Genomic DNA, 26,898 nt, shown 5'->3' with positions numbered 1-26,898 from the left:
CTAGCCTGTTGGTCAGGAGGGACGGGGTAGGTAAAAAAAAATTCGAAACTTCATCATTCGGATGGGCTAGACTTACGAAATTCGATTAATAGATTCGGAATTATAACTTAGATATGAAATTAATGACATGTTTTAGGGGAAGGGTTAGCTACGCTTAACTCCCCCTTCTTAGTGGCACCGTTGCCTAGTTCTGCAGCGGTAAGTTACTTGCTGTAACGTGAGGATAACTTTTAGAAGGGATATATGGAATTTATCTAATGTTATTTAGGAATTTTTTTATCTTAATCAATTTTGAAATTGAGATCTAATTAGTTCTCGGTTAATCATGTTTGTAATAATGTAATACTTGGTACTTTCAGTGATGGATTACCGCCTAGGCCCGGGCCTAGGGCGGCACAATTTGGGGGGCGGCAAATTTTTCAGAATGTCAAAATTTTAAATCTGATATGATGTAACGACAATACATTTTAAGGATCTATTCGAATTTTTTTTATATAAATTTAAAAATAAATTTCTATGAAATAGAATGGAATTAATTTTCTGATTAACTTTTTTATTTGTGAGTGCAATACTGATAAAGTATTGCACTCACATTGAGTTTGGGTAACACAGTGAGAACGTTACATATATAATATATATTTACAGAAAACAAGGGCGCTGCGCGTGGCATGTAATGACAGTGATTTGACTCTGCTTTGTTTTACGTATAAAACTAAGCGTCGCGCTGTATACAAGACGCATAAATTTTTTTAGTTTTACGAAAGCCGTGCAAGTGTAAAAGTCTCATAATATTATTATTGTGTTTCTTACCATTGAAAAATTCAATTATTACTTTGAGTTATCCATTTTTTTAACGAAGTTGTCGAGGTTCTCTGAATTTAATTTTTTTATTAGCAATGAGTGATTATCGAAAAAGACTGAGCGGTGCAGAATATCGTAAAAGGAAAGCAGAAAAATCGTCAAAACAAGAAACTTTACTGAATAAAATTCCAAAAATATCGAATTTTCTGACAAGATCAGGAAAACTTGTAAGTGATGTAAGGGATGATAAAATTTCATCTTTTAAAAAGGGCGGCTAATCAGACAGGGCCTAGGGCGGCAAAATACTTAATCCGCCACTGGGTACTTTTGTCATGATATGCGCGATTTTCTAAGTGATAACTTTCTTTTTGGTGATTAAGTATGCCCTAGAATTAAAATATCTCGCAATATTGTTAAATTTGACACAGCCGGAAAAACGTAACTGTTTTGACTAATGAATAAATGTTTTGATATGTTAACCGCGATGAAGTCACGAAATTTTCCATTTTATTCTAATAAAAGCAGGTGTACTGATCATTCACCTTCAGAGGAAAATTTCATATTCAAGCCTGTTATCGATAAATCAAAAACCACAGTGCCCATATTACCTAATCTATAAATATATAAAAATTTATAAAAAAAAAGTTACTTTTTTTGTTGTTTTTTGTGGAATAAATACGTCTTAAAAACTTATTATTATTAACTTATTATAAATTATATCCGGCCACAAAAATACAAATTATTATATTAGATTTTTTTTTTTTTTCGTACAAAAATATTATTTTTTTTTGGGTAAACAAAACAAAAAAAATATAATTTGCATCACGAAATAAAATAATAAGTAATATGGCATTGGAAATATTATTGTACGATTGTTTTGAGGGTCTAAAATTTATCATTTAAAAAAAACAATTCTTAAATTAATAAATCGGTTTGCAAATGTTCAATTTTAAATTTTTTTGAGTTTAATACAATAGTTATTTTAAGCAAAAGTTAAACTTTTAGTAAAAATTATTTCCTGACAATTTTACCGTTTCAATGATTTAAAAATAATGATTTCAGTGTGGCTGTGTAATTTTAATTTGATTCCGAATAAAATTAAAGAATGTAATTTTAATAATAATGCAGTCGATTTCAGATCCAAGACGTACTTCATCCCTGCCCAGATAATAAAAGGAAAGAAAAAATAACTGACTGCCTAGCTTATAAAAAGAAATATCTGAACTTTTGAAAACCATGTCAGCTTAAGTACCAGTAATAATAATTCATGCAATAGTCATGCGTATGGTATCACAATAATTATAAAATCCAAATGTCAATGCTCGACAGATCGAGTCTATTGACGTATGATTAAATTATAATAAATTATTTTACATAACACCTTTGTTTTAAACAAGAAAAAGACAGGTGGGAATGAAAATCGTGCCACGTCATGTAACCGCTAATTGATCTACAATTATTTTATTTTTTTCAATGTTAAAAATACGCATAATTGAATTAAGTAAGCATTATTATGGAACCTTTATATAGTCCGTTCCTTCGGATTCTAAAAGGAATGTTCGCTACGAATTTTAGTATAGTTAGAAACTGTAATGAAGAAAGAACTTGTTAATCTCGGAGCAGAATTCTATTACAGTGAAACACAGTGAAAGAAACATTTATTTTGAATAATAATTTTGCTAATGAGATTGTCTGGCAGTTGTAAATAAATGTATAAACTGTAATTATTTGCAGGTGACATATTCACTACTGATACAATCTGACCAAATTATAATTTTCAATGTCGAGTATTTTGCCAAAAAATATAATTTATCATAAAATATACCTAAAATGTATTTTATACAAAGATTTAAAATTTTGATCTCAGACAAGCTTCTAAAAAGATTAATATTTTTAAGTGCGTGATTATATTATATATATATATTTATAAACTGTGCTATTGAACATGCAATTATATACTCATATTTTATATACCATATTGAAGAGAAAAGCTCGTTGAAAAATTAATTGTCTTATTTTTTTAAAAAGTTATTTTTATATCATAAAAGGTACATGTTCCTTATCGCACGCTATGATTTGTTTGCTGGTTGGGAGGAAAGACCTCAAAAAAAAATGCTACATACCCCAAAATCTGATATGTAAGTTACCTACGAAACTAAAACTTTTTTAATCGATTCAGCTTGCCATGAATTTTGAGAATATTCAAAATCATTTTACAAACTATCAATTTGTATATTTTATCCAAAATTTATGTTTTTTCATTTAAAAAAATGATTTGTGAGTTATCAGTTAGTTAAACATAATGGAGATAAAGGAACATAGTTCCTACTGGGTGTTCCTACTTTGAACACTGGGTTGTTTGCTTTCATGCAAACAACATTGAACAGTGGATGTTTAAGAAAAAATTGAGCAACTATTAGAACTTTGTATAGTATAACATAAAACTATTTTTATTCTTGCATACAAAATAGTAAATGCAATCTCAATAAAGTTCTCTGTACTTACAGTTAACAAACTTGACTAAATTACAATTTTATAGATAAAATTCTTATACAGGTTGAGACAGAGAAGTGTTCGATTTTTAAAATCCATATAAAAAGAAATCTCATCAATTTCTATCCATTTATAGGCGTAAACATTTTGCTGATGAGTCACGCATTTATTCACCTCATGTCGTAGAAATGCCAGTGGGATTTAATTCATTTCTTGTTGGATTTTCTTTTTTAGCGCTTCAATATTGTTTTGATAAATCTCACTGATACTGAGTAAAATATTAAAAAACATCTATCAAGGCATATCCCACCAGACTTTCTTGCGAAACTCATTTGAAAATTCGAATTTTCAAGAAATTCAGGGGAATAATAAAAGAGATGTTGACTTAAGAGGGAACGTCGCACTATTGTAAATTGTTAGTTGATCATAATCCCAGCAAATTAACGATACTTCATTATATTTGTAGAGTACCCATGCAGGAAACCGAAGATGAAAGCATCAAGAACAAAAGCAAATATTTCAAATATTATCAATGCAGGAGCTAGTCAAAGTACGAAATCGTTCAATTAATCGAATTTTCGATGTTTAGTTTTCTTAAATGAGTTTTGCAAAAAAAAATCTGATTGGATAGAAAAAAGTGGACATTAGTTTTGGATTCAGCACTCTAATAAACATATTTTTTGCAGACCTGTGTCAAATGTGAAAAATTGTTCTTATAACATTTTCAAAATCGCACACTTCCTTGCCCCCATTGTCTGTATATAAGTGAATAAAATATGAAATAATACAATATATTATGTAGCAAAAACATTATATTAAATAATAATATAAGAAGTAGTAAGTTAAAATTTACTTTATATAGAGGTATTATATTAATAATATTACAGTAAAGTCGTTACTCACTTTACTTACAATTCTTAGAATTGATTGTAAATTATTTAAATACAACCTATATTTTAAATCAAATTTAAAATTATTGATGTTTTCTAGCACGTTTTTTACTTAAAAACTCCTCAACAAAACGATATATTTTTTATTATATTTGTAATTATTGTAAATGTATTATAATATAATAATATTCATTTAATTTTAAAATTATAAATTTATTTATAAGTATTTTATTATAAATAATAGCTAATCAAAAATTTAATTTAATTTGCATTTTATTTAATATTAATTCAAATTAAGGCCCCATAATCAAAGACTAATACAAATAAGACTTTATTACACAAATTTTATTAAAAAATGCTTAAAAAGTTTTTGATTTTAGTAGAAAAATAATTATGTAATAATAGGGTTGACTATTAAAAAAACAAAATTAGTTGCTTTGAAAAATTGCATACTATGTGTAGAGCATATATATGGTAAAGGTGCTTGGCATGAATCCTAAAGACACGGGTTCAACTCTTGGGTTATATATACAAATTTTTATTAAATCCTGTTTAAAAAAATGTTGTGTTAATTTAATATATTAAAATGAATTTAATATTGGAAATATTATAAACACATTTTTAAATTATTTTTATTATTTTTTAAACAAAAATTGTATTTCCTGATAAAAACATACTAAAAAAATAAGAGCACAAAAAATTAAAAAAACAAAAAAATTTAACGAAAGATATATTAAAAATAATTATTAAACATTAAAATAGCAAAGGATTTACAACGAAAATTTTTTTGTAAATAAAAAAAAGTAACTAAGTTTTACATATATTTATAAATTGTTGGTTCTGTGATCTTTTTTAATTAATATTTCCATTTTTTTGCTTGTTTTATTATATTTTATTCCTATAAATGTTATTTGCGTATAAAAATTAATATATTTTTTTTTTAGTTTACCTCTTGTGATCTGTTGTTGGAACTGATTCAAAAAATAATTTACTTATAAAAATAAAATAAATCATAATTTATCAGCAATGGTTTTTACAAGTTTGCATTTTTTTTTACAAGTTTAAGGCAGTGCGGCCACTCACTCAAATTTAACTGCTTTTACCATTATTTTCATTGTTTATAGTTTAAAAATAAAAAATTCTTAATTTCCACGTGGTACTCGAACGCTTCCTTAAAGAGGCAGCTTTGAGATGTAAAAACGATAGATTTTCAGAATCAACTTCGTCACAGAAAAACACTGACCCTCAATGCATAGAATATTTTAAAGCGATAATTTTTAGAAAATCTTTAATTTAAAAAAAATTTCCGAATGCCTAGTGGATCTGAAAAAATAATGAGCTCAATAGGTAGATATTTTGCAATCAATAATATCAGCGATAATTAAAAATATGATAAATTAAAAATATTTATTACCATTTCAAGAACATCTTTTGTCAATGGTATCAGTAATTTTTTTTTAAAAAATTATGGCATGTATAATTTTCTTATCGTACGGTGTTCGTATACCCTTAAAAAATTCTATGGAAATCAGTTAAAAATACTTAATTCGAATATATATTTATGTTTGTAGATTATTATCTTATATTGAACAAAAAAAAAATTGTTAAATAGATCAAAGCACTTTTTTTTTAATTTGTTTATTTTTACATTTTACAGCTCTTACTATTTTTAAATGAAACAAAAGATTCTCGTCAAGTAGAAATTTTATTGTTACATAAAAAAAAATTATTAATGCTTTCTTTAATGCATTTCGAGGACCAAACACCGAAAATATTCGTTAAATGTTAAATTTTACTAGAAATTCTAATATGTCGTAAATGATTTGCTTCAAATTAAATCGTACAATGCACGTTTATTTTTATATATGATGGAAGTAATGGGAAAATCAGGGCATATGTACTTTATTTTCTCGTAGGTTTCAAATACGTATGACTTTATTTCCCATTGCTTCCACCATATGTTATATTTTCACTCTTAAACGTTTTTTTATTTTCAAAATAATTAAATAAATAAAAATACTTTTTTAGGAACAAGATTTTATTGTACTAAAAAGTAAAAAATAAGTTTTCTTATGGGTCATACATGACTGTAAAAGCTTGAGGCACTTTGATTAAAAAGTTTTTCTAGAAATAATAATCGTTTTCGATTTAATCATTCTAAATAAAAAATTCTTTAAACAATTATATTTCAGAATAAAATTTACTTTATTTACAAATTTTTAAAATTATTTTTCAAAGTAATTATTTTTTGTAAATTCTTCTTCATATCTTGTACAAATTTACTAATTCTTAATCCTGCTACCTCATGTACAATATTCTAATCCGAACAATTACATCAAAGTAGGATTGTACACCCATATAAAAAAAAGGTAAAACTTCCGCGAAATTGATATTACTGTTCAATACAAAATTGTAAACTCAGCAGGGGTAGTTATTGAACATATATTTTTAATTCTTTCCCAAAAATCATAAATTATCTCTTTTAATTTCAATGCTACATACATATCAATAAATTCCTGATCCTACTTTCTAATTTTTTTTTTCTTCTTAAACTCATAAACTTTTTTTTTTTTATATTTTGAACAATAAAGTCATAAGTTATTAAAAATATGGATGACTTTAATACTGTCCGGATTGACTCCGATATAATTATTATGAAATATGAGTTTAGAAAAAAAAAAGAAGATTTTATGAAATGTCATTATAGACACTGAAATGTGTTGTATAATTTGATTGGTCTAAAATATATTTAAATTTTGATGAATAGAAAATATATTATTGTTCGGTCTGTCAAGGTTGATATAATAAAATTTTTATCACTTTTAAATTATTATGTGAGACTTGACTTATGAGCATTAGAATCAACTTAACCCGTCAGCACTCGCGTTATGAGTATTTTTTTGAAGGCGTGAGCTAAATTCTCATCTGTTTATTACACGGAACGCGAGCTGGCTTTTCTTGATGAACCAAGATAGGGTAGTTTATGTTTTGCATCTGGAATTAACTGCGTTAACTAACGGTGTAGAGCAATCATGGACCAACGTGACTTAGAGAAGACACTCATACTTCTGTATCTAAAGTACGAGTAAGGTAGTGACAATCTAACCAGTGACAAGCAAAAATACGAGTGAGACAGAGAGAAAACACTTTTTTTCTACCTATCTCGTTTCCTGCTTTATGAGCAATACGGACTTGGATAAGGAGACATACAATAAAGTTTATGGCACCCAATAAAGTTATAACAATGGTGACTTCGACTTAAAATAACTCGCTCATGCCTAGTGAAGACGCTGAAGAACGTATAGAAGCTACGATGCCACAGACAGATAAACAAATACACAGACATGTTAAACTAGTAGCATCCTTTTTTTGTAAGTCGGGGGTTAGAAATTGTATGAATATTAGCCATTTATGTTTTAGGTTCTGTATTTTTCAGAAAATTAATTTTTTCAGGAAATAATTTTTGTTTATATAAAAAAAATAAAATGCATTTAAAATATATTTCAATTAAATATTTGTCCTACATTTAATATTGAAATAAAATTTTACCTCCCACCAATAACACATCCGTTATTTATGGTTTAATTAATTTAGAATATTATTATTATATTTTATGTATTACGAATTTATTAATAACTATTTCCGCTCAACAATAATTATATATATATATATATATATTAATTGTTTTTCGATATTGATATCAAAATATATGTATTTTAATTATAGAATTTAACATACAATTGACCTGCTTTTAATTTTATTTATTATTAAAATATTATAAAATAATTTGTAATTTTTCTAGAATAGATTTTCGATATACTTTGATTTTCATTCAAATTATCGCAAATCAAAAAGGAAATCGATATGAAATAAATGATGACAATTTTCACAACTCATCCTGATTTGAATTGGATTCTTCATCTGGTAAAAAATTAAAACGAAAACTTTTTCTGGTGAAAATTATTAGATCGAAAAAAAACTAGTGAAATATTTTCTATAAATTTTGTTTCAAAAACTGTTTACGATTAACTAACAGTAACCCCAAAAATTTCAAATTTCAAGCATGTGCGAGAAGTTATCGAATACTCGAAGGATAGCGAAATCCAACCGGGATGCAGGGCTACGGCCAAAAAACATGGCTCGACATAAAGAACACATATGTAAGAGTCTCAACAGGTATGCCATCAGTAAATTTTTTGTGCGCAGACCAACTTTTTGCCCTGTGACAAGGAATAAACTGTGAGTAAATTGTAAGTTTAATGTTTTTTGTCTAGAGTTTCTTTTTTGGGGAAAATTCAAACATTACAGATCTTATTAAAATTAAGATGAGCATTTCTGTGAATTTTATTACGCATACGGAACCCTAAACTCGCATTTGAAACATATCTAAAAACACTTTCCATTAAATTGCCGATTTCCTTAAAAACCCTTTTCCAAACTGAGCCGATTTGGAAGGTCATCGTCAATTTTTTAGCTTTTTCTTGTACGAAACTCTAAATTCATACTTTAAACAAATAAAAAATAGCTAAGAAAACTTTTCATTAATTTACCTTTCAAACAAAAACAAAAAAATAAAAATCAATTCATCCGTTTAGGCGCTACGATGCCACAGACAGACAAGCAGACATACACACACACATAGCAGTCAAACTTATAAAACCCTTTTTTTTTTTTTTAAGTTCGGGGGTTAAAAATATCTAATAAACAGTTTGAATTCCATTTGAAGATGAATTGGACCATTTTCTTGTTGGGAAATTAAAATTAACATAAAAGCTTATTAAGATATTAAAATATTCTTAAGAAAAAGATATTGCCAGTTACACGTACAAATCGTTTTTGTAATCAGTTCAATGCACACACAGTTCACATAAAAATCGAACATAAAAACTTTAACTATTATTGAAAATTAACCGCCCGCCTGTAAGAATTCTTCCTTTAAAATAAATACAAAACATTTTTGGTGCATTTAAAAAAAAAAGAAGTTTTTAATGTTCATTAAACGATCTAATTATAAAATTTTATATGACTTTTTGTATCATTTTTAGTGTATTTTCGTTCAGTTTTAAGTTGAGTCTCAGTATTGTTAAATAAGTAATAATTATTATTTACTAATTTATTTAACGATTTAAATAAATGCCTATTTATTATAAGGATATAGTTTTTTGATGGATTTCTCTTAAAACGTTAATTGTCTTTTTTATTATTGTTCTAAAAACAATAATTATTATTATTTGTGCATCATATTAAAATGTTATTTATTATTTGACATTTTTATTATGTAATTTTGTGTACCGTTCATAGAATGAAAAATGTTTTAAATATAAAATAGAAGATTATTAACAATAGACATTTATAAAATCCAAGTTTTTGGATTATTTTAAAACTAATAAGATTAAAAATTTAGCTTATTTGACGAATATATGATTATTTATCAAAATATATCCAGAATCGCAATTAAATGAAAGCTTTCCACATGAGACTTACCGCAATACTTCAAATATTCTTAGTCCCATCGTTAAAAGAACTCGTTTTTTTGCACTTTTTGAGTCAAAATTATCTATGTATTGACTTGGATAATAAACTTATTTTCTAGAGTACTTTGGACACAAATTAGATGCATTTGACGATTGGATGAATCATTTCCGAGACATTAACTAAAATCGTATACGAGGGATCTTGGGGAACTTTTTCCCAGTTGGTACCTCGGAAAGTTTTCGTTTTATCTCAAGATCAATCAAATTTATGTATTTTGTGTTTAAAAAAAACGTTAATTAAGACCCAGACAATATAAAATTTTAACTAATTTGACAATTAAATGAATATTTATCGAAATATTTCCAAAATTTTATCGAAATGAAAGTTTTGCGTATTAGAGTTTAGGCAATTATCTAAAATATTATTCACCCAATCGTTAAATAAAACAAATTTTTGTATTTTTTTGAGACCAAATTGTCCTATTTAACCAGTTTTATCAATTTCTGATATACAAAACTTTTTCGATTCGGAAAATTTCTTTTACCCCCGATTTGAATAAAAATTATAATCATAACCAATTTTAACCCATAAAAATAAAAACCAAAAGTCCATTTAAAGATTGGGTCGTGTATTTTTTAAGATGTCAACAATTTTCGTAGTTTCCAATACTGAATTAAGTTCAATTTTTCAGCAACATTAACGCTCCAAAGAACAAAAAGAATCTACCCACGCAAACTTAAGTAGATAAAGTCGGTAGCCAGCTGTATTACAAACAAAAAAAAATCAATAATTTTATAACTAAATCAAATTAAAAGCCTATTTAAAACAAAATAAAATCACAGTCAATATTTAATAATCATGTTACCTGTTTTGATATCTAAATTATAGTCCAAAAAGACCTACTTTATTATGTTTAATAATAACATTGTATCTGTTACCAATTATTAAACAAAATAAAATAAATAAAACACTAATATAATAAGGGCCTATTATCAAAATGTCAGGCTACCGTTTAAACACCGAAAGAAATTTAATAAATATGAAGGAAAAAAAAATTTATTAATACTGCAAGTCATATAATGATGACTTAGCAACTATATTTTTTTGTAATTTAATTATAGGGTAGTTTTATTTAATAATATCTACGCAGGGAACTTTTTTTTTCGGAGGCTTATAAAAAAATTACTATTATTAAAATAGAAAAAAAAAATTAATTTTATTAGTCGAAATTAAATGCAAAGTTCCTTTCAGTTAATGCAATTTATTATTTTTTGATTTTTTATTAGTTTTTAAAAAATAATATACTTAAGTCTGTTTAAAATTTCCTTTTTAAATTTCGGTGCTAAAGATTTGAACAAAATTAAAAATTAAATAAAAAATCCATCCATTCTATTTTTAACCTCCGAACTAAAAAAGGGATGTTATAAGTGTGTATCTATCTGTGTTTTCGTCTGTCTGTGGCATCTTAGCGCCTGAACGGATGAACCGATTTCAATTTTTTTGGTTTCATTTGAAAGGTAATTTAACGGAAAATGTTCTTAGCTATGTGCGAGCTCAGGTTTCCGTACCCGAAAAAACTAAAAAATTGGCGATTGTCTTCAAAATCGATTCAGTTTGGAAAAGGCATGACGTATAAATAGTTAGTAAAGAAATGAATGGTCAAATAAACCTGGTTCAATTCATTTCGAAAAGTGATATGGTAAAATAATTAGGTAATTTAAAACAATAATTCAACAGAACAAAGTTAACTCAAATATTTCAATTTTAATTGAAATATTTCCAAAAATTGGTCCAAAAATATGATAGCTCTTTAAGTATTCTTTTCATCTCATCTAATGTTCTTGACTATCACTTTGATATTGATTTAAGAAGAAGTTTTATAAGTTTAAAGTGTTTATCTGTACGTCTGTGTGTTTCTAAATGGCATCGTAGCCCCTAAACGATCAAACCGATTCGATTGAGAACATTTTATAGCAAAGTTTCTAAAATTTTTTTTGAAAAAAGTCTTTGGATTTGAGCAAATTTGATCTAGAGGTCAATGTAAAACTACCTATGAGATAAAACAAATAAATTTAGCTACTTTTTTAATTACAATAAATTTGGAAAAAAAATATAAACATAGCTATAACCTAATTTTTTCCAATCCTAACAACCCTATAATTAGCACAAACCATTTATCAAAAAACATTTAATTTCGTATATATTTATAAAATATTTAAAAGTAAAGAAAAAATCGTGACTATTTTTTAGCCCAATTGTACCAATTTCAAATTCTAAAACAAATTACAAAACACGCAATTTTTATGTGGTAAATAACAATCCTTTGGTGTATTTTTTTATGTCTGATATATTTATCGAAAAAAAGAAAAAAAAAGTGCATTTCGTGCTTCCGAAATACACAAAAAAATTTTATTTGAACCAAAAAAAAAAAATTAAAAATTAAAAATTAAAAAACAGAAATATATTCAACTTACCGCGTTTTTGCATATACGAAAATAAATCGTCCAGGAATTCTTTTCGCTTGGGGTCATCATTTATTTCATATAACTGGAAAAGAAATGTGAAATTATTATTATTTTTTTATATATTTTTAATAAATTTGCATAAAAGAAGAAGAATTAAGAATAAATACGTAATTATTATTGTTTTGTATAAAAATGTAGAATGTTTTGCTTAGAGCCATATTTTAATATATCATGCGATTTTTTTTGATATTTTTTTATTGGGTGAAATAAATAAAACAATTTTTTTGTATTAAAAAAAATACAATGCGTAGTTAAAAATTTTTTGAAACGATATATTGTAACACTTAAATCAATGTGGGATTGATCGGTTTTTGTAATAAAATACAATTAGGCTCTAATCGTTTAATATATAGTTTGTTACTTGAAATTCAATTTACAAGCAAATTTTAATCAACTATCATTTACTGAAAATTAAATTTTCATAAGATGTTTAAACCAAATCGCCAAATAGAATTTAAATCATCAGATCTCTGGAAGTCAAATATTTATTCGTTGTGTGCGTAGTCATGGTAGGGACAATAAAATCGATACTAGCGATTCCAGTGAAAAATTTTGGCGTGAAGGACGCTCTTATGACTAATTTGCAATTCTTTACATGTTAATGTTATAGTAAATGTCAAATTAAAATGATTGAAAAACACTAATTAATTAAACTTAATGCATTAAAAATTGTGAAAATAAGAAATCAAATTGCACAAATATTATAAATAATCATAATTATTTATTTAAATTTGTGAGACAATAATGTTAAATTTTCAATGTAAGTCATAAATGCAACCCATACAATTATATATGCATCCATACAATTCTATAATTAAAGTAGTGTATCGTTGTCATGGAAACGCCTCCAAAAAAACTCACGCACGGTGCGAATAGAGATATTTCGGATTTTAACATTTAGAAAAATCAAAGGAATCTATTGCGCTTAGTACTGGAATAATCATTTTGTAACGAGACAACCGATGTTTCAGTAGGCGTTGAATAAATAGTTAGAGATTAAAAAACCATAGTAATTTACTACAAGATTGTAATTTTTATTCTTTTAAATTTACATTTAGTATAAGACATATTGGGAAAACGTAGAAAACCATGTCAGAATAGCGGATATAAAAATACCTCCAGAATGTATGAAAGGGATATATTTTGAACTTTGTGGATTCAAAAAAACGCGCCAAGGAAAAAAAATGAAATATTAACTTTGTTTTCAGGTTGATTCTCATTCATTAATAGGCGCCATGCCATGGCTAGTTAATCAAACCTCATATAATATTTAACAAGTAACCTAAACGAAAATGTAGTTCTTTGAAATGACAACAGGTCAGGCTTTAATTTGTTTTTAAATGAGATTAAAATGACTGAATGCTTATGAAAATATACAATTAATTACTTTGAGAAAAAAATCCTCAATTTACTGAAAATGAGTAAATGATTTCATGGTTTAATAGCCCTTAGACCCCGAGCATGAAAGATATCATATAACAATGCCCTCATGAATGTCACTCCTACTTATGTTGAGTCGTATTAGTGATTTGGGGAAAACTCTGGAAAGCTTTTTTTTTCTCTGGAAAGCGTTTTACTCTTATTAGAAGATAAGTTAATATTTTGATATATTTAACATCAGATTTGTTGTTAATTTAAGATTTGATTTTAGGAGTTTTAATGATTTAGGACTTCAAAATATTCCAAATTTTATTCAGTCATATTGCATATTCAACATTTCAAAAAGATACTTTAATACGTCAGTTTAATTACAGTGAACAAACAATCATTTAAAAAGATAAACAATTTATCAAAACAAATCCATTTAAAAAAGTGTCTACAAAAATTGTTCAATAAACGATATTACAAAAAAAAAAAACAACAACAACGGCAAAAAAAATAAAACATCAAAAACCACCTCTGGAAAAATATAAAAACGATATTAATGTTGACTGAACGTTTATAGTGAAGATTAATTTGATTTTCAGTCAATATAGTATTTAACAAGCATATATATTCATATAATATAAGTAAATTGATTGCTAACGATTATATATTATATAGGGGAAAGTTGGGGGAGATGAACAAGAACTATGTAGTAGAGTAGAGTATAGAATATTACACCAAGAGATGGTGATCATCATCAAATGATTTCTTTATATGTATATACATACTCTTTCTTCATCACCACTTTACTCTTTCTCTATCCCTTATCACATTCACTTATACACACATTTATATATTAAATGCATTTTATAAAAACTGTCTCGATCGTCAAGTTCTCGTTAACAGCTCACAACTTAAGACTTGATTGATCTACATGATGAACCCCGCCTCCTCTCTTAAACAAACCAAATGAAGAAAGAATATAATCACTGAGAGAAGTTCAGATAAAAAAAATATTAAAGATAACCATCCATATATTGGCTAGCAAATTCTAAGGATTTGTCATCAAATCAGGTTATTATAATAACGCAAATAATATACTAAAAAGATGTATTTTTTTTTTTTTTGATGGTTTTCTGTGAAAATATTTCTAATACATTTTAAAATGTTCTTTAGATCATTCTGATCAAAAGTTCTCCCGGTCACAAAAATTTCTAACGACTTTTTTTCAAGCTACGGGCGATCAAAGCTGCGAATATATTCGCCCGTTGTTCGAAAACCACTCTTTAAAAAGTTTTGTGGCCCCGAGGATTTTTGATCGGAACGAACAGAAGAACATTTTGGGAGTGGTTTGAAAAAGTTTTACAGAAAGCTATTTTTCCATCTAATATTGTGGAGATCTGTAGCTACTGACGATGGGTACGTTGCAATCGCAATATTGATATTTAGTGAAACATAAATCTGTTGTATGTTTTTTATTTATATTTTTTTATTTATTTCAATAACCATGTCTCAACTCTAAGTCATCAAAAATTCATCCTTATATTTTTATATCAGTTCTCTAGCATTTTTTTTCCTGTCCACGCGACATCTTCTTTATTTCTTTACCAATTTCCATAATTTATAGCTCCATTTCAAGCTTATCGAGCTGGTTATAGACGAAACACCGACTCACGATCTAAAAACGTACTGCTTGAAAAAAAAAAACAGGCTGAAAATAAATTACTTTTGATAATACTATTTCTCAAGTCTGTTTTTGGCAACGGCGGAAGTCGATTCGGGTCGAACTAGTATACCCTTTTTTGATTTAACAAATCAACCAGTAAGTGGTTATCTTTAGATAAAGAATATATAAAAAATACTACATACCATAAAGTTAAGAGTTTTTTAAAAGTTATATGGTTCGATTTTTTATTCAAGACAGTTGTTTGATTGGCACTCAGTTATAGTTCATTAATGATTTTTTTTAAACAAAATTAATGATCAAAATTAATTTCTCTCTTGTTTTATTATAGAATATAGATACGTATTGACCGGAGGGGTATTGATCTACTAGGTTAATTTTGTTTGGGGTTTGTTATTTATAAAATATATACGAGATATGATTGATTCTGTTAAAAAAAAAAATATTTGGATTTTTTGATAAATTTTATATGAAATATTGGTCTTGTTATCAGAAATGTTTGAGTTGGGAAGTATTCAGCAGCAACGGTTAACAATTTTAAATCTGTCACGTTTTAAGGGACAGATTGCAAAAATTCATAATATGATATGCAAATTACATACAGATATGATATAAAAATTACATAATGAACAAAATTAAATTTTATATATTTTTACGCTAGCCTGTTTTACCTGCCCAAGCGATATCTTCCTTTGCCAAATTCCATGATTTTACTCCTCATTTTAAAGCTTATCGTGTTGAATACTGTCGAAAAATAGACTCAGAATCTAAAAATGTACCGCTTAGTAAAAAACAGACTAAAGAAAAAATAAGATTAAGATTTAATTTTGTTCATTATGTAATTTGTATATCAAATCTGTATTAAAATTGCCTCTAAACAAAAACAAAGTAAAGTATCACTTATATATAATTTTCGTGGCCTGTTTTTAGTTGAGCTATTATTGCATTAATATAGATGTCTTAGAAATTTTATTTAGTAACATGCGGATCCCGAAAAATTGTTTTAGAGAGATCTTCAGAATATATTTTGAAAAATATATTCAACTAAGATCCCTTACACGATTGTACGATTAATTTCTGTGTTATCGACAAACAAGTTTGTACTAGTTTTCTCAAATAAACTCAAAAAGTCTTATGTCAGTAAGCACGAGAAATAGCAAGGTCATGAGAATCAATTACAAATTAACACTCCCATCCTGAAAATTTTCTAGATCCGCCCTTCTATGAATGTTATTGTCTCTTTATGTGTTTCTGTTTTTACCATTATTTTATGATAGCATTCGAATAATTATTTATATTTATTTTTTATTAGTTTTAATAGATAAAAAAAAAAATTAAAAACACATTATAAACAATTGTAATCGTTTTTGTTTTTTTTTGCATTTTTATTACACGAATAATATAATCGTTTTACGGAATTTTATTATATAATTATTTTATAAAAAATACGGAAAAAAAATAATGTAATTCGTATGGGAAGTGTTTTGATAATAACAAAATTAATTTTATCTATTTAAATGTATAATTGAAATTAAAAAAATATCAGAAAACGTATTCTATTTTGTATTTTATTACGGCACAGTTTTACATTAAAATAGTTCTTTCTACTTTGTACGAATAAGGTACATTTTAGTTAAATTATACTCTTAAATAATATTACTTAAGAAAAAAACCTGCTTCAATAGTTTTTTACTTCATAATAATTCTACTCTCAAAAATTTATAAATCTTTAAAAGTGGATTTATTAAAACATATCTACTTTTAAAGATTTGTACTTTTAAGGAGATATGCAAGGATTGAATAATACCCGAGATTTCAATAAAACTTTATAAATACATTTTTTGATTAACAAAGATTCCAAATATCACTAAAAATTCCTAATTCAGTTTTTATTATTATTTTATCGTTCAAAGTTGGCTGAAAAAATGATGAATCAAATAGGTTATCATTTTCAATTGGATATTTCTATATCAAAAAATCTAGAGAGTGTGATAAAAAACTAACTAAAATATTTAGAAAATCTTGTAGTTTATAATAATACCATAAAAAAATAAGGTTGTCGATGATATAAAACAAAATTTTTTATTTAATTATGAGTTAATTGAAGATTCATCATTTCATGAACTGAGACGAATATAGTTACAGTATTAATGATTGAAGAGCGATATATATATTATCAGATTTATAAGCAGCACTTGCACACAATATATATTAAATATTTTTGTAGTTTCGGGGTATTGAAAAAGCTAAAAATAGCAGAAACAAACAGCTTAAGTACGTAGTAATATTCTAGCTTTAGATTCAAGACATAATACGTACTCCATCGAGGTTTAAAGCTGCATGGAACGATCTCGGAACTTTATATTTGCCTTTAATATACATTATTTTTACAGTTTTAATTCTAACAAAAAAAAAAAATTATATTAAAAGTAATTAAAATTAAAAATAAAAACATTACTAATGATAAAAAAATAATTATTTATTTTTTTTCATTAAAAATAAATAATTTATTTATATATTTTATTTAAATTTTTTTTATTTATATTTTTATATTATTTGTATAGTAACACGTAAAAACTTAGTTATCAAACCCGCATTTCGTTTACAATTTTATAAAAATTCACATATTATATAAATTAGATATCACGACTGGTTAACTCGTTACTTTATTGTATTGTATTCTTCAATTATACCTACCTATACAAGGTTTTACAAAAATTGTGTTTTTATTTAAAGCTAACTATTTTTGAAATTTGTCTCAAGTTAACATGGTTCGAAATAATACAAGAGCCTGATAAATCTTGATATCGGTTTCAGTTTTAAGGTTTCAAGAGTCTTTTACTTTTTCAATAGTCAATAAAATATGCAAATTTTGAATTAAAAAGGTACAATTTCTTGACGTATCATCGGAGAAGGAATATTTCATGTAAATAAAATAGCGAACAATTTGTTTTACGTTTCCACGCCTTGTTGGTCATAAATGCACGTCTTATTCAAATATTCATGCTTTTAATTGTCAGAAACTAAAATTTTTGGCTTTATGTCACACTCCTGAATGCTTGAGAGACATTTTGATACAAAGGAGAACATTTTCCGATAATTTAAGTGGAGCCAGGTTTCCACAGGGATTATGCAAAGTCTTTAATCTAATCAAATGGCAATCATGACTCACCAGCCTTTTTTCATCAAAATTCAATAACTTTTATGAATTATCTCATGTCTTCTCTAGTATTCAAGCTTACTTTTTAAGCACCTTGTATGTCTATAATCATTACCAACTAATAGAATTGGTATTGTTACTTTGTTTGATGGTGTCAATGTATAGGTGTACAAAATGTCATTAAATACAATTGTATTCTAAGAGCCAAGCCTAAAAAATCATCAAAGTATTATGTTACGAAAAAAAATTCAAAACACAAAATAGTCAACCCGCTGAAAGTCAGTTTAGTAGAACTGAAAAGTAAATATATTAACATCATTGATTTCCCACCGCTTTCACTATTATAAATTTTAAAAAGCTTAATTGAGTCTCTACCACGCGCAGGCATAGCTGCCATACTTTCTTAGTTCGTTGAGATCGCAACTTATCAAGACAGTTCCTATTATGTACAAACTGTTGGCTTTTATATTACCTTTGTACTGATGGAGAGATGAAATTCTAGCGATAATAGAAGAAGTATGGCTTTGGGAACTGTCCTGTTTTAAGTTGCATTGTTTAAAGAACGTCTTGTACCGTTCAGTCCAGATTTTGTACATAATTTTTTCGATTATCGCCTTTGTTCCATAAAAATCCAACATATCCTTAAAGAACAATAATATTATAAAAATATAGCGTAATTCATCAAACCTCTATTTGCTGCCTATAATTTCGCGTCGACCCTGGATAAACGAAAGTTCAAGGGACCACAATCTCTTTTATGCTTATGAAGGTTTTTCCCCCAAAGCAAGTTTCTCGCTTATACGAGGTAGAAGAATGAGATTGTCACTTAATGAGATACAGAAATGTAGCAGGCTTGGTTATAGAGATTCAATAGGAGAAAACTGTTTTCTCTAATACCTAGGTTTCTGTTTCTCACTTATAAGTTTTAGAAGGTTAAAATGGCGCTGACTTATAGATGAAAAAAATGAAGGCCATAATAAAACTTTGGAACGTGTACAGGCTCTTAGTATATTTTATTCAAATAGCAACAGAAATATAATTTTTTTTATATTATTTTTAAGTTAATTTGCGTGTTTGTATAATAAATATTTAAATAAAAATTGTACACAATAAACAAGTAAAATAAACAATAAAAACATTTTATTAAAAAAAAAAGAATTATTATCTATAAAACATTAAATATCACCCGTATATCAAAATATTAATAATAATCATAATAATACCAATATTATTATTACCGACTGTTATTAATTTAGATACAACTTAACTACTAAATGTGTACAAGTTTAAAAATAATATATTTTATTGTATGTAAATTATTATTTTAAAAAAATATTATTTTATCATTTAACATTTTATATAATTAATAAGTTTAAAATTATATTATTAAATGGGTAGACTAAATAATTATAATTAGAAGGCTTTTATTTCTTTTCGATAATTTCTGAAATGACAAACCCCCGACAAATGCGATTTATTCCTTGTAAACTGATTTTTGGAAACTTTACTATAAAATGTTCTCAATCGAGTTGGTTCGACCATTCAAGGGCTACGATGCCACTGAGAAACATACAGACACCCAGATAAACACTTTAAACTTAAAACACTCCTTCTTAAATCAATATCAAAGTGATGGTCAAAGACATCAGATGAGATGAAAAGGATACTTAGAGAGCTATCATTTTATGGGGCAAATTTTTGGAAATATTTTAATTGAAATATTTGAGTTGATTTTGTTCTTTTGAATTATTGTTTTAAATAATCTTATTAATTTACCATTTCATTTTTCGAAATGAATTGAACCAGGTCTATTTGACCATTCATTTCCATAGTAGCTATTTATACGTCATGCCTTTTCCAAACTGAATTGATTTTGAAGATCATCGCCAATTTTTTAGTTTTTTCGGGTACGGAAATCTAAGCTCGCGTTTGAAACATAGCTAGAAACACTTTCCGTTAAATTACCTTTTAAATTAAACCAAAAAAAATAAAAATTGTTTCATCCGTTCTGGCACTACGATGCCACAGACAGACAAACACACGGACACACACACACACATAGCGGTCAAACTTATAACACCCCATTTTTTTAGTTCGGGGGTTAAAAATGAATGAAAATCTCTTCGATATAAGAATATTGTTTTGCTCGTCAAATGTTAAAGAATGTTTTAGAAATTTTGAGTAGAGTTTCTTCCACTTTTATCGGCAAACAGAATTTTTTCGATATTATTAAACTCAATTATATCTTATTTGATAATCTTAATATATATATTTCTTGTGTGTGTGTGTATGTGACTGAACTCCTCCTAGACGGCTGGACCGATTTTGATGAAATTTTTTGTGTGAGTTCAAGGGGATTCGAGGATGGTTTAGATTTACAATTTGGTCCAGTACAACTGTTTTTGAGGGATCCGTACCAAAAAATGAAATTTCATTAAATGGTGGGAGCGCATATAAATCATATCACATTATGTATACTATGTGTACTATGTATTTTTAATAGTATTCAGGTATTGTCAATAGGCATTTATTAGAGCCATATGCGAGCGCAGCGAGCTCTACTATCAAAGGTCAGGCCAAAGGTCGAAGGCCAGGCCACTCCAATAAATAGGAGTTAAATTGGGGTTTAGCGGACAGGCTAAACGTAGTATAGGTATTCATGAATTGGAGTTACGTTTTTACGGGACAACGTCCGTCGGGGCCGCTAGTAATTTATAATTATAAAAATAAAATTATCGAATGTATAAAAGATATTAATTTAAAAATCAAATAATCAAAATTGGAATTTAATAATAATAATTATAATAAATTAAACTCGTTAATTGAACTTTTATTACACATTGAAAAAAATTTTCTGATATAACATTAGCTAGCTCTCAAATTTTTAAATCAAATATGTAATCATCGAGAATACCCTCTGTCCAAAATCCTCTCTTTCTTCGAGGTACAAAGCAAGAATAAAGGTGATTGGACTAGGTTTTTTTTAACATAATTTTCGACAGGCTATTTTGTGTTATATGCCAAAAAAATTAAAATTTGAAGAAAAAAAAACTGTATATCCAGGAACAAAAGTGTCGGGATAAAATTATAATATAAAGTGTGAAGAATCATTCGCAAATTCAAAAATCAAATGAAGAATCATTCGCAAATTCATGTAGCTATGCTCGAAAAAAATAATATTTCAATAGTTTGACTGAATGTTTCTGAACATAAAAAATGATTTCATTTTTTTGAAATTTGTTCTCCGAAGTGCCTCGAAACTTGCCTCGGGGAATCTTGTTTTAATCCAGCATCCTATTGGATACGTTTAAATTGTAATTTAAAATCAGGAGATCCATAGATCTAGTATTGAATGAGTTTTAAATTCTAGGTGCTTTCAAACTCAAAATGCCCTAATTTTGAGAAACGAAAATACACAAAATTTTTCCACTCAATTGTAATAAGCTCTGGCTAATAGAAACAGATTTGTTTTTTCAACAGGTTTTTCCTGTCTCGTTTAAAATAAAGAAATTTTTTTTATGTATCTTATATCTGTTAAAGATTATTAATCATTATAATCTGTCAAAAATTGATTGAATTGGGTTACGTATAAATATTATTATTTGTTATTAATAATAAACTTAATAAAAATTAACTTTCATTCACTTTATTTTTATTAAACTTTTTTTTTATGATTATTTTAGTTTATTATATAAAAATTATTTTTACTTGAAAAAAAATTATTAAAATAATTATAAAATTATCAAAAATATTTTGTTGTTGTTTTTTCTATTAAAAACTATTAAAATACCTTTTGTGGAAAAAAATATATAATAATTTTGATAAATGCTCGCGTTAAGTATCTGATATTAATGATATTATGAAGAATAATGTTGAAACACGCAAGCTAAAAGTCAATATCGTTAATTAACTCTCGTTAGCTGTATTTCAGTGTTTCATTATCATTAGATGATGTTAAAAATATCAACTTTTTAGAGCATTCCTATATCAATCAATAGTTCTCAATGTTAATTTGTTTCATTTGCCCATCTTTAAAGACGAAATTGGGTAGGAAACCCCAAACTCGCATTTGAACAATATCTAAGAACACTCTCGATTAAATCACCTTTTTCTTTAAAGCCTTTTCCATACTGAGACAGTTTTGAAGATTATCGCCAATTTTTTAGTTTTTATGGAACCCTAAACTTGCACTTGAAACATAGCTTAGAACACTCCTCATTAAATTATCGAAACAAAAAAAATCAAAAATGATTCTTCTGTTTAGGCGTTACGATGCCACAGATAGACAGACAGACAGACACAGCAAAACACGTAGCGATCAAACTTATAACACCTCTTTTTTTAGTTCGGAGGTTAAAAATATGTGAGTTATTCCATTGTAGTGTACAGTCTCTCCCCTACGTGGTATGTAGTTTAATGTGTTGAGAAGGCAAAAGTTATTAAAAGTATCATACATGAAGGAGTTCGGTCGGTAAGTCGGTAAAAATTTAATTTTATAAAAATCTGGAATATTTTGAAAATGAAAGCAGGTGATAAAATTCATTATATTTTCCGAAAGCGGTTATTACGAAACATTCTGTATAATCTGGCAATATTTTATTAAATCTAGTAAAAGATTATGAATTTAAGCCAGATGGTTTTAACTACTGTTAAAATACAAATTCAAAAATGATTATAACTGATATATCAAATATTATAATTTAACCACTAAAAAATCATTACTTTATTTTTGTTTAAGTGTTTTAAAATACTGTAATAATAATTCAACATATTTATAGAATAAAATATATTAAAAATGATAATTAATTATCAAAAAATACATTTTAATAATTTTTTATGGTCATTAGTAAAAAAACAAAAAAAAAAAACCTATCTAATAATTTTTAACTCTGGTTTACATTATTAATTTGATAAATACATTTTTAGAATGATTTTTAAAGACAAAAAAACCAAAAACAAAGTTCCGTTTAATATAATTAATCTAAAGAAAAAAAAATTATAAACAACATATTTTTTTTTGGAAATTAAAAAATAACTATTAATAAAGAACCTAGGCACGCCTATACGATTACTAGATTATACAGTTTCATTTTTAAGGGAAAAAAATTTAATTTAATCCGTTTATTTGAAGAAAAAATTTATTAAGGTAGTACCAGCGCCAGGCAAGTTTAGATTTGTAGTTGAAATTATTTGTATCTTATTTTCAACTTTGATGATGAATTTTGTAGACGAAAAAAAACAACAAGTGAAAACAAACAATTGTCTGAGTTAATTATTGAAATACCATGTATAGACAGTGTAGAATACTCTGTCACATTACACATACATATATGTCACACGCATATAACTGATATACCCATATAATGCTACAATTTGCGCATAATATACGCTCTCACGGGTAAACAGAGATGTTTACGAAAAAATGTTTCATACAAAAGTTGTTTATTTTTTTATAAGGAACATTGTTTACATTTAAACATTTTTTCTATCTCTAACGGTTTACAAGATGGATCCTAAGAACCCAAGACCTCATTTACGAACTCGACCTCACTTTCTACGTCCTCAGCACACTATAAAAATTTCAGGTTGATATTTCTTTTCGTTTTTGAGTCATCGTGATGACAGATGGACAGACGACAGACGACAAACAGACAGACAAACGGAAATATACTAATTAGGTGATTTTATGAACACCTATACCAAAATTTTGTTCATAGCATCAATATTTTTAAACGTTACAAACTTGGGACTAAAATTAGTATACCTTGGTATATTTCATATACATTTTTATCTATAAATTTCTCGATATCTGCCTTAGTTTTTGAAATATCAAAAGCTACATATTAAACAAAATTTTCAATTTTAGATATTTTGAAAATTACTAATGGCTGTAACAACCATGTATTATCAAACACACTGTATATAAACTGCTCAAACACAAGAAGGACTCTTCCCTCGGCTTCTTCATTCCTTTATACAGAGTGTACAAGATCTCGCACTACAAAAATAAAAAAATAAGCATGCGTATGCGATTCTAGAGCTGACCATGTAGATGAGAGCATGAGACACTTCTTAGTTTTACATCTGATATTACTCTTTTTTCTACATCATCGTGAATTAACAAACATCACATTATTACACTTTCATATAATATATATACAAAAGATATTACATTATATTGGGTCCACTCTCTACTATAGCACCATATACAACAACATTATATTGTTGTGTTGTAAATGGTATGTAATATGGTGTAAAATAACATAGAACCTATTGTTATATGAGGTTTCAAAGGTTAAACATAGTCATTAATAATCCTGGTTAACTAATCTGTCTACTACAGCCATCTATCTTTTATTATGTATGTGTGTATTTTATTTTTATTTATTTTTTCACTCAAGTTTTGTTGTATAAATTGTTAATTCGTGTTTGTGTATGGGTAAAATTGGTCCATCAATGTATTTAACAAAAATGGGACTAATCACTTGAAGTTTATTTTGAATTTTTTATTTATTTAATTTTCGTTCTTGCAAAAATTTAATCCAGGCGTCCATACCAAGTTGATCCAAGTTAATGTTGTTAAAAGGTTGTTAGCCCGATGTCTCTTAATTTGTATCTTTATGCTATTCATTATTACACAAATATACCATTTGACCTCTAAAAATTTTGATGCGTAGATAAAAAAAAATTCGGAATCAATCGATAAAAAGAACGTGACGACATCACATTGGAAACTTTAGACACTTCTCAAATTCTAATGGATAATTATAAAATTATAGAGCATGATCAAATTCAATTATTTATAATTTTATAATTAAAATTATAATTATTTATAATTTTATATAAATTTCATTTCAATATAAAGTGAGTGAAATTTCACTTTAGTTCGACTTAGGCTGTTTTTTTTTTTTGACAAACTTTTTCCGATTGATTTAATGAGTTTTTGAAGCCCTAGAGGAGAGGTACTCTTACACCTAACATTGATATACAGTGAAGATATACCAGTCAGATTGAGCTTCAAGCCTTGAATTTTCACAATTTTTTCTTGTTGCGGGCTGTGTCGACCAGTACCAATATAAAATACCAATAGTCTTGACTACACAGTCGAAAAAAGTGCAAATTGGAAAAATAGCCTCGGAAAAAAAGACCGAAATAAATAGATTTGGATAAAATTACGACTGAAAAGAAGTTGGACTATATATGATATTTTTATAGAAAAAAAATTAACTTTATTTCTATTTCAGTTAAGTTTGGAAAAAACAATCGTTAAATGGTTATTTTTCGAAGTAAGCACAAGAATTATCAAAGTATGTTATAGCAGTTTTTTTTTTTACGGATTTTAACAATTAATGTGAGTGTCGCCTAGACAAGATTTTCAAGTTTCTTCTGGCTTCGAAATGATCTAATGCACTTCTAAACTCATAAATTATTACGTTTTTGTAAAGTTTATCATCTTTATGTGTCCAATGAAAATAACAATTATACCGGTAGTAAGTTTAAAATGTTTTTTATTACAGGTAGTTAACTTCTATACTAAGTTCGGTGTAAATTGTTAAATAGATATATTTTTAAAACAATAACAATAACTTGTTTCTTGTCTATTGTTTTCTTACTGTGTTGATAGAAAGATGTCACAAAACAATTAATCACAAAAAAACACTTATTTAATATTTTATTATTTCTTTTAATTTTCAATAATTCATTTCATGTTTTATTTTTTGTTCCAATATCAAATAAATTGTTTAATTTTATTCGACATTTGTGCGGAAATGGAAAAAAAGGCAAATAAATTGAATTATTTTATGTCTATTATGTTACACTTAAAGAAACTTATGTTATGGTCGTCTTCATTAAAAAGTTTGTCACTCTTGTTCATTAAAAAGTGCTCTGAAAGAGTCGTAGCTTCAGTTCCAAGCTACTGGAAAATTATCTTTGATTTTATAACCGTAGGATTCTTGATTTTCTTAGAAAAGTAAAAAGTTCTATTATTTTAAGTCAGACAATTATTTAATATTAAATTTTAGTTTTGTAAAAAAAAAAATTCATAAAAAGAATTTATAATAAATTATAATAATAAAAAAATAAATTCTTCATTAAAATAATTCATCAAAGTTTTATATAGTTTGAAAAAAAAATATATATATAAAAAAATAAAAAATGAACATGTAGAACTTATTGTGTTTATATATATTAAATGGTGTTTAACATAAGCAATTATACATTTTTAATCACTTCAGGCAGTATTACAGTGAAACTACTTCATTCAAAGCTTTTAATTCATCTATAGTTATGAAAAAAACTTTACCATACATTTAAGGTACTGAGAAGTTTTATCGATGACTTCAACCAAGTAAGATTTTTAGGTGTTGGCGCAAGGAACAAATAACTGTATATCAAATATAACACTATTTTTAACTTATTTTCGCTTCCACCATTTAATATCAGAATTACGAAGTTTAAAATTTTGCGATTTAAAGCACTTTTTATCACTTTTAGTGTAAGAAA

The 26,898-nt window shown here is 26.6% G+C and overlaps 1 protein-coding gene across 5 annotated transcripts in view; it reads right to left on the bottom strand.

Moving 5' to 3' along the window:
- Positions 1–26,898, bottom strand: part of LOC123298024 (protein dead ringer) — a 237,725-nt gene that overhangs the window by 68,267 nt on the left and 142,560 nt on the right. For all 5 annotated transcript variants that reach the window (XM_044879892.1, XM_044879891.1, XM_044879893.1 and 2 more), the window contains exon 4: positions 12,134–12,206. In XM_044879892.1, coding sequence (XP_044735827.1) covers positions 12,134–12,206 — 73 coding nt within the window. The remainder of the gene's footprint in view (positions 1–12,133; positions 12,207–26,898) is intronic.

Source organism: Chrysoperla carnea, chromosome 4 (assembly GCF_905475395.1).
Source record: "Chrysoperla carnea chromosome 4, inChrCarn1.1, whole genome shotgun sequence".
NCBI lineage: Eukaryota > Metazoa > Arthropoda > Insecta > Neuroptera > Chrysopidae > Chrysoperla > Chrysoperla carnea.
The sequence above is the reverse complement of the archived record's forward strand: the minus strand, read 5'-3'. Positions and strand labels throughout refer to the sequence as shown.